This window comes from Stylophora pistillata, chromosome 13, assembly GCF_964205215.1.
Source record: "Stylophora pistillata chromosome 13, jaStyPist1.2, whole genome shotgun sequence".
NCBI lineage: Eukaryota > Metazoa > Cnidaria > Anthozoa > Scleractinia > Pocilloporidae > Stylophora > Stylophora pistillata.
This window is the reverse complement of record NC_142531.1, coordinates 23,985,303-23,997,823: the sequence shown is the minus strand read 5'-3', so window position 1 is coordinate 23,997,823 and position 12,521 is coordinate 23,985,303. Positions and strand designations below refer to the sequence as shown.

General features: G+C 36.3%; 2 protein-coding genes across 3 annotated transcripts in view; one reads left to right on the top strand and one right to left on the bottom strand.

Moving 5' to 3' along the window:
• The window catches only part of LOC111324544 (RING-type E3 ubiquitin-protein ligase PPIL2), a 16,016-nt gene extending 6,127 nt beyond the window's left edge, over positions 1 to 9,889 (bottom strand). For both annotated transcript variants that reach the window (XM_088743490.1, XM_088743491.1), the window contains exons 1-20: positions 9,736 to 9,889; positions 9,529 to 9,578; positions 8,467 to 8,515; positions 7,687 to 7,749; positions 7,314 to 7,365; positions 6,607 to 6,658; positions 6,425 to 6,516; positions 4,971 to 5,060; positions 4,219 to 4,294; positions 3,452 to 3,552; positions 3,267 to 3,317; positions 2,953 to 3,028; positions 2,312 to 2,359; positions 1,817 to 1,875; positions 1,574 to 1,634; positions 1,251 to 1,279; positions 1,055 to 1,088; positions 798 to 860; positions 646 to 700; positions 156 to 212 (exon numbers count right to left, since the gene is read on the bottom strand). In XM_088743490.1, coding sequence (XP_088599616.1) covers positions 156 to 212; positions 646 to 700; positions 798 to 860; positions 1,055 to 1,088; positions 1,251 to 1,279; positions 1,574 to 1,634; positions 1,817 to 1,875; positions 2,312 to 2,359; positions 2,953 to 3,028; positions 3,267 to 3,317; positions 3,452 to 3,552; positions 4,219 to 4,294; positions 4,971 to 5,060; positions 6,425 to 6,516; positions 6,607 to 6,658; positions 7,314 to 7,365; positions 7,687 to 7,749; positions 8,467 to 8,515; positions 9,529 to 9,578; positions 9,736 to 9,767 — 1,190 coding nt within the window. In that variant the 5' untranslated portion in view covers positions 9,768 to 9,889. The remainder of the gene's footprint in view (positions 1 to 155; positions 213 to 645; positions 701 to 797; positions 861 to 1,054; positions 1,089 to 1,250; positions 1,280 to 1,573; positions 1,635 to 1,816; positions 1,876 to 2,311; positions 2,360 to 2,952; positions 3,029 to 3,266; positions 3,318 to 3,451; positions 3,553 to 4,218; positions 4,295 to 4,970; positions 5,061 to 6,424; positions 6,517 to 6,606; positions 6,659 to 7,313; positions 7,366 to 7,686; positions 7,750 to 8,466; positions 8,516 to 9,528; positions 9,579 to 9,735) is intronic.
• LOC111324543 (bolA-like protein 2) lies at positions 9,876 to 12,521 on the top strand. The gene is made up of 2 exons (XM_022928130.2): positions 9,876 to 10,017; positions 11,409 to 12,521. Exons 1-2 carry the CDS (start codon positions 9,904 to 9,906, stop codon positions 11,601 to 11,603), a joined length of 309 nt encoding a protein of 102 aa, XP_022783865.2. The 5' UTR covers positions 9,876 to 9,903; the 3' UTR covers positions 11,604 to 12,521.

Here is a 12,521-nt window from a genome sequence, read left to right as displayed (position 1 = left end):
ATAGCTACCTCAGAACGCAATTGGATGTCTACCATGGTATAAAACATCAAAGTCCTTAGTTCCCCGAGATATTAACCTCGGATGGAAAAAAAACACACACACACACACACGACAAAAACAACCACAGCAGGATAAAGAAACAGTGATATAATTACCTGCCGAACACGGAATGTTTTTCATCCAAATGACGACAGGAGCGATATGTAATAAAGCTACAAGGAAGAAGAAAAGACTTTTGTATAGAGGAATTTTTGAATGAACGTAGGAAGTAAGCTAGGCTGGGAAAAACAAATCAGAATATGAGTTTTCTCATTTTTTAAAAAGTTCTTTTTCAACAGTACCGGGAATGCCTCCGTGGCAGTAGAAGTTTAGTATTCCGAAGTCACAATCTCAGGTTTTCTTTCGATAAACACAACCGTTTCGTTTTATTCTCTCGCACCTTCTCTATGAAAAAAGACACTCAAAGCGACAAGTACCACTGCACTCACGTGCAGTGTCAAGCAAACTCAACTTAGGTTCGAGCCCACTATCCGACAATATATGTATGGTATATTGACAAATAGGTTGCGAGCTTTCTGGTCAGTGTTTCAAGATTTCCTGACAAGAAAAAAAAAGGTAGAAGGTTTCTCAAAGAGCGATACTTACAACTGGGATTTATTTGTATGCTGTCCTGAATTTGCCATACTTAGAATACCTCTCCCTGATGAAAAAAGAAAGTTGCTTTTGGTGTCAAACCTTACGTCCATGAAACCAACTGACCCTATGTCGTAGAAAAATCACGTCTTCAGTATTCTCACCTTGATGTATCAAATTGGGTTTGAACTCGTCTCTGAATGGCTCTCCCCAGGCCGACTCGCCACCTGCCAACCAAAGTCGATAATAGAGCAATTTACTAAATGATGAAAAACTTAGGCACATCATCAACAAGACCAAATCTTGAACAGAGATAATATGAAAAAGAAGACACAAAATTGTGGAAGAAATATGAAGGGTTTCCTTTCTTGTAGTTTTTTTTTTTTTTTGGTCTAAGAGTCGCGTCAATCAAAAACTGTACCTCGCCCTGTTCCAGTAGGATCCCCTCCTTGAATCTAGGAAAAACAGTTTGAGTAAAGAGAGAATGTCAAGATTTTTATGTAAAGAACAAGTTTAAAATCCTCGAATCAATTTTAAGAACAAGTAATAAATCACATGAAGTGACAATTTGTATTGTAATCAAGGGGGGTAGCTTTCAATATTGGGGCACCACTTACCATAAAATTCTTAATGGATCTGTGAAAGACTAACAAAGACAAAAAAAGGAATATTACCAGCATGCTATACAAAATGAAAGAACAATATCCATGCTAAATGAACAACCCACAAAAATGATCACCAACCAATATTGCAAGCTTAACACTTCCTCGCATTTTTTTTTAAAAAAAATAGCTGTCACACTGCCATGCTGTCATGTATGATATTCAAACTTTTACACCTAAACTGAGTGTAATTTTTCCCCCCTATTTTGATGCAAAAAGGTGAGATGCAAACAAGCCTGCCTAAATATTGGTATTAAAAAAATGATCAGTGAACTCACTTGTGTTGTCATAGTAACCAGAGGCACAGAGCTTTATGAAATTCTCGCATGTCTTTGGAACCTTAAACATATTAAGAAGAATCATTGATCAAAACATGTACACATGTATTGCAAGTTTGTTTTATGAGGAAATGTGTGCAATAATAAATGAATAAATATTAAATGAATGAATGGTTGATCAAGAGACTATCTGAATCAGTCTATCAATGAATCTATGAAATTCAGAATGTTGACAGCCCTCACCATTTCACAGTGAAGTTCCAAATTAAGATCACCATGATTTGTTTGTAGTCTCACATAACCTTGACAAAGAAGAACATAACTGGTTACTACAAATAACAAGAGTAATTTTTCACTGGCCGAGTGGAACGAAATAAGTGAAAAATGTTTTTCTCACATGCCGCTGGGGTCTGGGTATAGGTCACGTGACCTATGGGGCAGGCAGTTGTTTTTGTTGCGTCCACCATTGCTCACTTTCCCACCCACCCACCCAAAGATTTTAAATGTTTATACAATACCAGTATAATGTACTAGCCTGGAACTTTTTTAATTATTTCTGGTCTTAGTGTATGCTTCTTGTATTAGCTTTGAATTTCCAATAAAGGTCAGGTTGCGGCAGTCAGCTTGACATGGCTACCAGCGGTGTGTGAGAAGTCGACTTTGTCACTCAACATACTTCAAATTTGTTATCAATACGAGAAAAACGTCCAAAGTTAAAGACACAAGTCATGGCCATACCTTTCTTTTTAACTTCTCTGTATCTAACTATATCCTGATCAACAATAGCTGAAAATAAATAAAATTTTTTTAGAGATGATAAAAATCACGAGAAGCGATCATCAGCTGGGAGAGAAAGAAAAGACTGTAAAGGATAATCATATTGCCACTGATCATGACCTGTAGTTTGCACTGTGGCCCAAGCAGATTATAAACACCCCATCAAATGAGTTCAAACAACTCATCTAAATCAAATGAAGCATGTTTTTTAAAAAAACTCCAATGGGAGGAAGCAAATCAGTTTGCATTACAATTGGAACACCAAGCAACACATCCACCTGAGGACCAATGTGAGGCTTGAATCCAAGACCTTCACACCTGGCCCCACTGCCTACCTACCTTAAAAACCCTTGCATTCCAAAGACTTCCAAACGAAGTCTCCTTACCGTCAACATACATTTCTTACAGTGCTAATTCTGAAAACTTTATCACCTGAGCTAAGCAGATTTCCCGGACTTTGCTGGACCTGTGGTCTTTTTACAGGACTCTTCAGTCCTGGAGAATGTCAAAATAACTTTCCAGGTTTCCCAGGACCTGTACAAACCCTTAGGTATAAAAAATGACATACATGTAACTAGTAAGATGAATCTTAATGAACATACCTGCCTCCTGTTGAGTGACAGGTATTTGTGCAGTTGATGTAAATGAGCTGGCTACAGCACCAGTGGAATAGTGAGCCTGCATAACACAATTCAAAATAGTTAATATTTATACTACAACATAATGATCTAAGTGCAAGTTTAAGTCTTACACCCACAGTCAAGCTTTGTAACACTAGGTGCAGAGGCACCTCAATTTTTTAAAAAGTAAGGTGCCTCATCAACAAGCCTTTTTGAAGAGTTCAATGGGATATAATTATTAGAATTTACTGCAAGTATTTCAAGGGTAATATGGAAACACTTCACCACAAACTTACAGCATTCCTCTCTGTGAGTGATTCAGTCGCTTTCCCTGCATTCTTCTTCTCCTGAAAAAAAAATTTATTTATTAATTAAATGCACTTATGAAATGTTACTTGTATTTGTAATGGCAAACAATAGCATAACTAGAATTGTTGTCATACAGTAAAATAGACTACAAAATGGCACACAGATGACTTACAGGTTCTTTGTAAGTTTTCTCCAGTTCACTCAGAATACCAAGGGTGTCTTTGTTAGCTCTGTTCAAGTAGTACTTAGGGTCTTTCTTCGCTTTTTCCTCCTCTAAGGAATGATTACAACGACAAATATATCAGGCTGATGATCTTAATCGAAAGCAATACAACAAGCAATTCGTCATCGTTGTCATAATTTTTCATGGAAATCATCATTATAGCCATTGTTACAGGGCCATTATTACAAGAGCTATGTATTTCCTTTGATTGTGAAAGTGAATGATTTGATACCTTAATAGCTGCATAGGCTGAATTGCTAAGGTCTACAGTGTTACTAAGGTTGAGATTGGATGTCAGCATTATCAGGCGCCTCTGGCAGCTGCTCTAGTCCATGCAGCGACCTCACCTTTTCCCCCCACACATCCCACCCCATGGGAGGACATCCATCACACAGTAATCTCATGCCTGGGAAATTAACGTCCCCTACCCCTAACCCTGCAGGAGACGGGACCTCCATTTATTTGTCCTAATCCGAGAAGACTAGAATATCTATCCATTTCGTTGATGTTATAGAAAGGTAGCAAATTCTCCTCAGTTATTTTAAGACCATGAGTATTGGTCTGGCTGGGGCTCGAACCCTCGACCTCCCGCACAACACAATCTGGTGCTCTAACCAATTGAGTTAACCGGGAGGCACTAGATAGAGAATTAGAACTAGTTCATTGGCTGATAGAGGTCATTACATCACCAAGCCAGGAATAACTGCAGGCTTTACCTTCATTGACTACTTTCAAGTTGTTCTTTAGATGATGGAAATTTGCAAGATTAAATTTGTCAAGACTTGTTGGATCCTACATCGAAAAGTAAATGAAAATTAAGATAAAATATGGTTTACTTCTTGTGAGTGAGCAATCAACTGACTGCAAATGATTTAATGCATGTAAATTCCTAATTGGATGCTTTGACCTGGCAGTAATGAGGGACCTTTAGGTGTTGTTACTATCTAAAACTCCATCCCACTAAGTCTCTCAACATTGGTAGACTCATCGGAAGATCTCCAATTAAGATCATCCAATCCTTATTTCTCTAATATTTCTATAACAATTTTCACTGCATTACCGCAGTAGGGTAGGACTAGAACGGATCATATGCGAACCATGCGAGTAGTCCACCCAATAAATCCCACCCATCCCACCCCAGGGAAGGACATCCATCACACAGTAATCTCGTGTGTGGGAAATTAACGTCTCCTACCCCTAGCCCTGTAGGAGATGGGACCTCCATTTATTTGTCCCTCTCCAAGAAGACTAGAATATCTAACCATTTCTTGATGTTATAGAAAGGTAGCATATTCTTCTCAATTATTTTAAGACCTTGAGTGTTGGTCCGGCCGGGGCTTGGACCCTCGACCTCCCACACAGCAGTCCAGCGTTCTATCCATTGAGCTAACCGGAAGGCAGTTATTAGCAGTTCTTAGCAGTTCTTAGCAGTTCTTCTACGGCATTCAGTCCTAATAGTAAAGCTTACCTGAATAGTAATAATGTCTTTGCGAGTAAATGCTTCATCTGTCAAAAGGTCTTTGAAGTTCTTGGTTTTAAGGTTTAACTGTTCTACAGCCTGTTAGCAAAAAGAGATTGTGACATTGTAACAATTAGTAGTATGCAAAGTATTTGTCTCACTCTAATAGGATTTCAATGGTATCACAGAAATTGTGCTTTTGGTATTTGCCTTCTCCTTCATAAAACCAAATTAGACAATCTCTATCCATGTGCCAAAATAATATCACCTTCAATACTACTTGAATCTTTAAGAAGAGGGAGGGCCAGAAATGGTTCTTTTTGAAAGAGGAATAAATAATGATTTCTAACATTACTAAATGTAATGAAACCAAACAGCAAAATAGTTTATGAATAGCTCAAGGCAACAAGAAGAAATTAAACAAAGTTGAATTTGTCATGTAATAACAGTTTCATTTCATTTTTTTTTTTTTTTTTTTTTTTTGTTGGCTTAGTTTGACCCCTGAGAGTGACTTGTATCAAAAGTTTTTTCACAGCATCACCCCTGAATCAAAAATTAAGGTCATTAGAATAAAGGGAATGATCACTATCTAAAGATGCTCTTGATTGTAAGACAAATTCTCTTTGTCAGCACCTTAGGAAATGTAAGGAAACAGTATGGAGAATATGCATACTGATATCAGGGGGTAAAGCAATCTAAAGATGCTCTTGCTTAGGAAAAGGGCAGTAAACAGTACAAAGAATATGCATACTGATATCAGGGGGTAAAGCAATCTAAAGATGCTCTTACTTAGGAAAAGGGCAGTAAACAGTACAAAGAATATGCATACTGATATCAGGGGGTAAAGCAATCTAAAGATGCTCTTGCTTAGGAAAAGGGCAGTAAACAGTACAAAGAATATGCATACTGATAGCAGGGGGTAAAGCAATCTAAAGATGCTCTTACTTAGGAAAAGGGCAGTAAACAGTACAAAGAATATGGATACTGATGTCAGGGGTAAAGCAATCTAAAGATGCTCTTACTTAGGAAAAGGGCAGTAAACAGTACAAAGAATATGCATACTGATATCAGGGGGTAAAGTAATCTAAAGATGCTCTTACTTAGGAAAAGGGCAGTAAACAGTACAAAGAATACGCATACTGATATCAGGGGGTAAAGTAATCTAAAGATGCTCTTACTTAGGAAAAGGGCAGTAATCAGTACAAAGAATATGCATACCGATATCAGGGGGTAAAGTAATCTAAAGATGCTCTTGCTTAGGAAAAGGGCAGTAAACAGTACAAAGAATATGCATACTGATATCAGGGGGTAAAGCAATCTAAAGATGCTCTTGCTTAGCAAAAGGGCAGTAAACAGTACAAAGAATATGCATAGTGATGTTGGGCTGTAAAGGTTAATTGATAAGGACACAACACATTTGAATTTATACACTGATGGTAAATGGAAAACACAGTCAAAGTTACCTCGAAGGAGAAGACATTTCCAGTTGTCCTAACAGCTACAATATGAGTGTTACTATTAAAGACCTTGAATGTAACAGGACAGTGATATTTATCTGTAAAAGAAAATGAGATCTGAAATAAACTACAGTGATTAAATCTTTGTTTGAAGAAAACTATTCAAAATTAATCATCAGTCCACTTACCCTCTGCATTCTTGTGAAAATTTAGTTTTGTCAGCTCTTTGGCTTGCAAAGGCTGTGGAGAAGGAATTCATATCATTATGTGATTGCACTCAGTAGACTGTACACTCATACAATAGATTGTATTCTCAAATAACCCGTAACAGCATGCTTTTAGAAAAAAAAAAACACAGCCCTCTTACAGAAGTCATTCTGTTTGAACCCCACCCTTTCACCCGACCACCACCAACTTGCTTTGAATTCCCCATTGGTTCACATTTTTTTTATCACAAATTTTCACTTAAAGAAACCCCACTGAAAGTCCACACATTCTGTTGATCAATAAAAAACTATAAAAAAAAAAAAATGAATTTTTGGTCACAACATATTTGAAGAGGTGTGAGAGGTAGAACCTCTCAGTGGCTTACAAGACTTAAACTCGTTGCTGATATTTTTCTTTCCATGAAGTAAGCAATGACTATCTCTTCCATTCAGAAGGATTATTGATTTACCACTTATTTGCAAGTTATACTCAGAATTTTTTCAGATTTTCCTAGATCTATTTCCACTTCTCCCCTGTTCATGTTGGAGAGAACAATGTTCAGTAACCCTAACAATGCAATCAGGGACTGAAAGATGCTTGTTTATTATAACTTACAGTCTATCTAATTGTACAACTGTTGGATATGAAAATTATTTACATCATATATACTTGATGTATTAGTGCATACCTCTCCCGTGACTGGGTTTTTACCATACTTCTTCAGATATGGAACAATGTTTCTACAAAATCATGAGGAGAAGAACATTTTCATTTGTATAACCATTTGCAAAACAGCCCAGTATGAAAAAAAAAAAAAAAAACAGACTATATAAGAAAACCCAGTGGAAACAGCACAAGTCTACTTTACACAGAGTATAGTATCGGTATTTTACATGTAAAATTACAAATAAATGAAATTGAGTGGTGTGTTTAAAAATTCTAAACCAGTTTGACAATTTCACACCAGTTTGAAAAACTTAAAGCAAAGAATAAAAATTGACCCACAATATATATAAGAGCTGAAGCATAACCTAGGCATGAACATATATTATACAACTTACAGCAAATCAAATATAACACCATCTTTAGTACAAAGAGGATGTTCAAATGGCTGCATGGAAAGGCTGAAAATTAATAATATAATAAAAAATAGTTTTCAAATACCCAAAGTTCATACAATAGAATCAAGCAATATATATTAGCTATGAAGACCAAAGCTAGAAACTGGTGCAGCCCTTAAAAGCCCTATGACCAGACTCGTCAGACGCAAACTTTTTTTAAACAAATATCAATCATATTATATTTTAGCACAGAGTTTTGCCAGCTCCTACAACTCAGTGGCATCCAACCATTTCATAACTTACAGAAAATCTTGAACTCTACTTTGCATAATTATTACATCCATTAGCTTAGTACTGTATTTCAAACTTCTGATCTGTAGAATCCATGTATAATTTCCTAATCTCATTGTTTCTCTTTCACAACCTGGCTGGAATTGACATTTCAGCTAATATCTTATGAAGAGGGTAAAACCAGCTTATAAATTACAGGGCTGGACACTAACAGTAGCCAACTAGCCACAGACTAGTATAAATTCAGTCTTGCCTGGTGGTTTACGATTTCCACACGCCAGTTTGGCTAGTAAACAAACTGAAATTGTTGTAATATCTAAATTAGCCACTTGGCTAGTAAGTTGAAAATTTAGTGTTGAGCCCTGAAAATATTTTACTGTATATAGGCTACTTATTAGTAAACAATACTTTAAGGTAAAACTAATTATCATAACTTTCAATTACTATTAAAAATAAAAAGGTTTCAAAAACACAATGAAATCAACTAACCTACAGCAATAGAATGGCAACCTTCTAAAACTTGCTTTTTCAGGGACATCTTGGGTTTAAAAAATGGTTACAGTAGTCAGACCAGGATACAAAAATTAAATGCATTGCTTATTTCTTTGTTTAAAACCATCACACATTTTTTAAAGATTTCTATTGTTTTTCTTTGATATAGACCATTATAAAGTAACCACCTATGTTTGAACCCCGAATGACTAGGTTGAAATCCAGCACCCTTATCGGCTTGCCCATGTTGGTTCCTTGACAGATTCCAAAGTCATTTGTAAACATATGGTACAGTCCTCATCCTTGAGCATCTTCAACATATTTGCAGAATTAGAATACCCCAGGGACAAAACCCATGAGTGAATGCTTTAGAGTACGTAGGTAAGGAAATGGCTCCCCGAAAATTGAGGGGAAACAATGAAGGTAATGTCTCAAATTAACAATTGGTTCATACGTCAGCATGCGTTCATTGAGATATGAAGCACGCGGGAAGTTTGGAGAGCACGAAAGATGCGCAAGAGTTTCCCAAGGCATAGCCGAGAGCAACTCTAGCTTCTTGAGTGCTCTCCAAACTTCCCAAGTGCTTCATATCGCGATGAACACACAGCTGACGTATGAACCAATCGTTTTATAACATTTTCAATGCTGTAGTTTATGTATAAAAGGCAGAAATTCCCTCTCCTCTCTTCAATGTGTTGTTTATTTATTTGATTCGGATAAGTATTTCGCTATGCTTCAATGACCTTGTCTCAGACTGGTCAAAAACTGACAGGTGAATTCATGCGTGGAAATGAAGTTCGAGTTGCGAAAGGAGATGAAACCGGCGTTATTGTTTTGTTTTCCTTTTCTCTGAGTTCTTTCTCGGGAGTTAATAAATCCACTCCCAAAGAAAGAGTAGGCAGATTTTCATCGGCTTGTTCGCTTGTTGCCATGTCTATTTTAACTTTTTTGCGGAAGTTTTTCCCGTTTTTTCTTAATGAAAAATGCTGAAGTCACTCGCGAGAAAAAAATTTTTTCGCGAGGCATTTGTTTGCCGACGTCACCAGTATAATTTCTCACCTGCCTTCTTCCCACCCCATTCTTCTCTCCATTCCTTGTTTGTCAAATACCTTGAAATAATAAACAGAAAACAAAATCAAACCTCAAATATAATTTCTATGATCATCCCCAGCAGATTCTATCGTTCTCAACGTAAGGGTGAACGCTCTAATATTTCTTTTTTCCACTAAAAGCAATACAATGAAATCCCTAAGCAATTACACTTACAGTTTATCCTTCTGATGCTGTTTCTTTCCCATTTTTCAGCCTAAACTTTGGACAACTTCCGACTCAAATTTATCGTTCAGTTCCCTCAGACCTTTCTTCAGACTTTGCTAGACGCCTCCAGTATAATTAATCAGCGGAGAGCTGGGTGAAATCTTCATGTAAGAAACAATGTCATGTAGGCTCACGCGGATTCCTTTATTGGTCCGACAACGCGACATGAGCGGCATCAGTTGTGAGTTTCTACAGGAAAAGCTTCAAAAGGAGCTAAATCCTATTCACGTGGTGAGAAGATTTAAATAATTTTCACATAATTTTTTCGGTTACTCTCTATTAATTAAGGGGTAATTTTTATTTCAAGGAATTATTTTACCATTAGCATTGATCTCTTCCTGCTGTATAGTTCACAAGATGAATTCGATTTCAGTTTAGAAAACTTAGAAAGAAATTGCTTCAAATAAGCATTCGATCATTCAAAATGTTCCCTAATACGATGAACTGTAAAGCATCTTGAAACTCTATACATAGAGAGGAGTTATGTGGCGAATTTGGTATTTCATTTACCTCAACCTCCCATTAACTGTCGATTAAGTCTGCCAAGGAACTGACTTGCAAACTGTAAAGTTCACCAAAACCAATATGTTTATTCTCTATGATTTTCATTATGCTTCTTTATTACATCCATTTTGAAATCACTGGTGGTTCCTGTAATCTGATTGGCTCTAATTGGTGCGATTTATTCACAAATATTGCACCATTTTTTGCTCTAAATTGCAGCATTTTATGCTTGACTGAGTTTTTGACACATGACGTCAAAGTCTTTCTGTTTTGCATACAAAATAAGATGTAAAAGCGTTTCTGGTTCCGTTTTTTTATTTAAAAAACTGGCTCAGTACTGCATCAGTAAAATATTTGAATTGACTAACTCCTGTATTTGGGCGACTTCAAAATGGATGTAATAAAGTGGTAATTGAACCTCGTGTCATGCAATTTTGGTCTGAAATCATACTTGTGATTTTGAAATCATGCGTATGATTTTAGCCCAAATTGCACTCCACTCAGTTCAATTACCATTATAAATCGTTCATCTTGAGATTCAACCCAGAACCCTTGGAAAAGATTACTGTATAATGTCCAACTATTCTGAACACAGAGTCCTAAAGGTAGTTTGTTAGTTTAGTTTAGTTCAGTTTAGTTTAGTTTAGTTTAGTTTAATAGCATCGCCAACTGGCAGGGACACCACTACAGCTTGCGCCAATTACTGCAGGCCCAGTAAACCCACCCATCCCACCCCAGGGGAGGACATCCATCACACAGTAATCTCGTGCGTGGGAAATTAATGTCTCCTATCTTCAACCCTGTTGTAGTGTTTTGTTTTTTCATTGTTCAATTTACTATTTTCAAAAAACTGTATGCAAAATGAAGTATGGGTGATGGTTTTAAACAAAGAAATAAGTAATACATTTAATTTTTGTGTCTTAGTCTGAATTTACTGTATCAATAATTGTAAGGAGAAATTCATTTTTGGTCACTCCTGGGTGCTGAGAGGGTTCAGGAGAAATTTTCTTGTGATCAGCCTGGAGCAAAGAAAAATTTGCAGGTTTTAAGGCTTAATACCTTGGAAGAAATCTTATTTTATGAGCATTACAATATATATATTTTTTTTATAAATAAAGGAAGTGGTTGACCTAACAGATGGTTGTGGAGGAAAGTTCTCAGTAGTCATTGTTTCTGACAAATTTGAAGGGAAACCTCTTCTGGCCCAGCATCGAATGGTGAATGATTGCTTAGCGGAGGAATTGAAGACTATTCACGCACTGACTCTGAAAACAATGAAACCTGCACAGTGGGAGAAACAGAAGGAAACCTAATGCATAATTATATTCTGGGACAGTGACGTCAATTAGAAACTAATGATAGCCCTGTTTGAATGAAAGAAGACTTGAGTTGGTTCAGTATACCTGAGTGATGTTGTTGCACATGTAGAACTATCTAAAATATAAGTCTTTGAAAGAAAACTGTTTAACTTATTTTATTTTTCTGATGTATTTTTAAAAAAATGTTTTTAAGGTACTCAGGGATCAAAACTAACAGTTGCCAACTAGCCACAGACTGGTAGAAATTCAGTTTTGGCTAGTGGTTTTGGATTTCCTCCAGCCAGTTTGGCAAGTAAACAAACTGAAATTGTTGTTCAGTAACATCTAAGTTGTTAATAGCCACTGGGCTAGTAAGTTGAAAAGTTAGTGTTGAGCCCCGGTACTTGTAATAATTTCATGTCAATGTTTGACCAAAATGAAACAATTTTGAACGATAAAAAGATTTTCTACTGATTGATTATCCACCTTTTTTTCTTATCAAACTTACTTGGTGGAAGAAAACAGCTCTTCTTGAGATTCACAAACATTGCAATTAGAAATTTGTATCACTATAACTCACTCCAGCCATTCTGAACTTGGAATATCTGGAAAAATGGATACAAAATTTTGATTACAAAGACGCCTGGCATTACCGTTTTTTTTTTTTTCTATTTTCTCTCAAACTATTCAGAGTTAAGTAATTCATTAATTAATAATTTTTTTCTCATTTGTGAATAATCTGTGGTGCTATTGATTATTGTAATCTTTTAACCCTTTGACTCAGAGGTGTAATCAGCACCTCACAATGATTTACAGCATGTCAAAAGATAGGTAGGTAGTGCGAATTAAAAAGATTATCAACCAGATGACGTTTTTGGGATGTGATACAAAATTTGCATGACCAGCAAATTATTAAATTTTGTTTTTTTATCA

Coding starts and splice junctions, on each gene's coding strand:
- LOC111324543 (XM_022928130.2), top strand. CDS start 9,904: ATGTCATGTAGGCTCACGCGGATTCCTTTATTGGTCCGACAACGCGAC. Junction 10,018..11,408: donor AGCTAAATCCTATTCACGTG/GTGAGAAGATTT, acceptor TTATAAATAAAG/GAAGTGGTTGACCTAACAGA.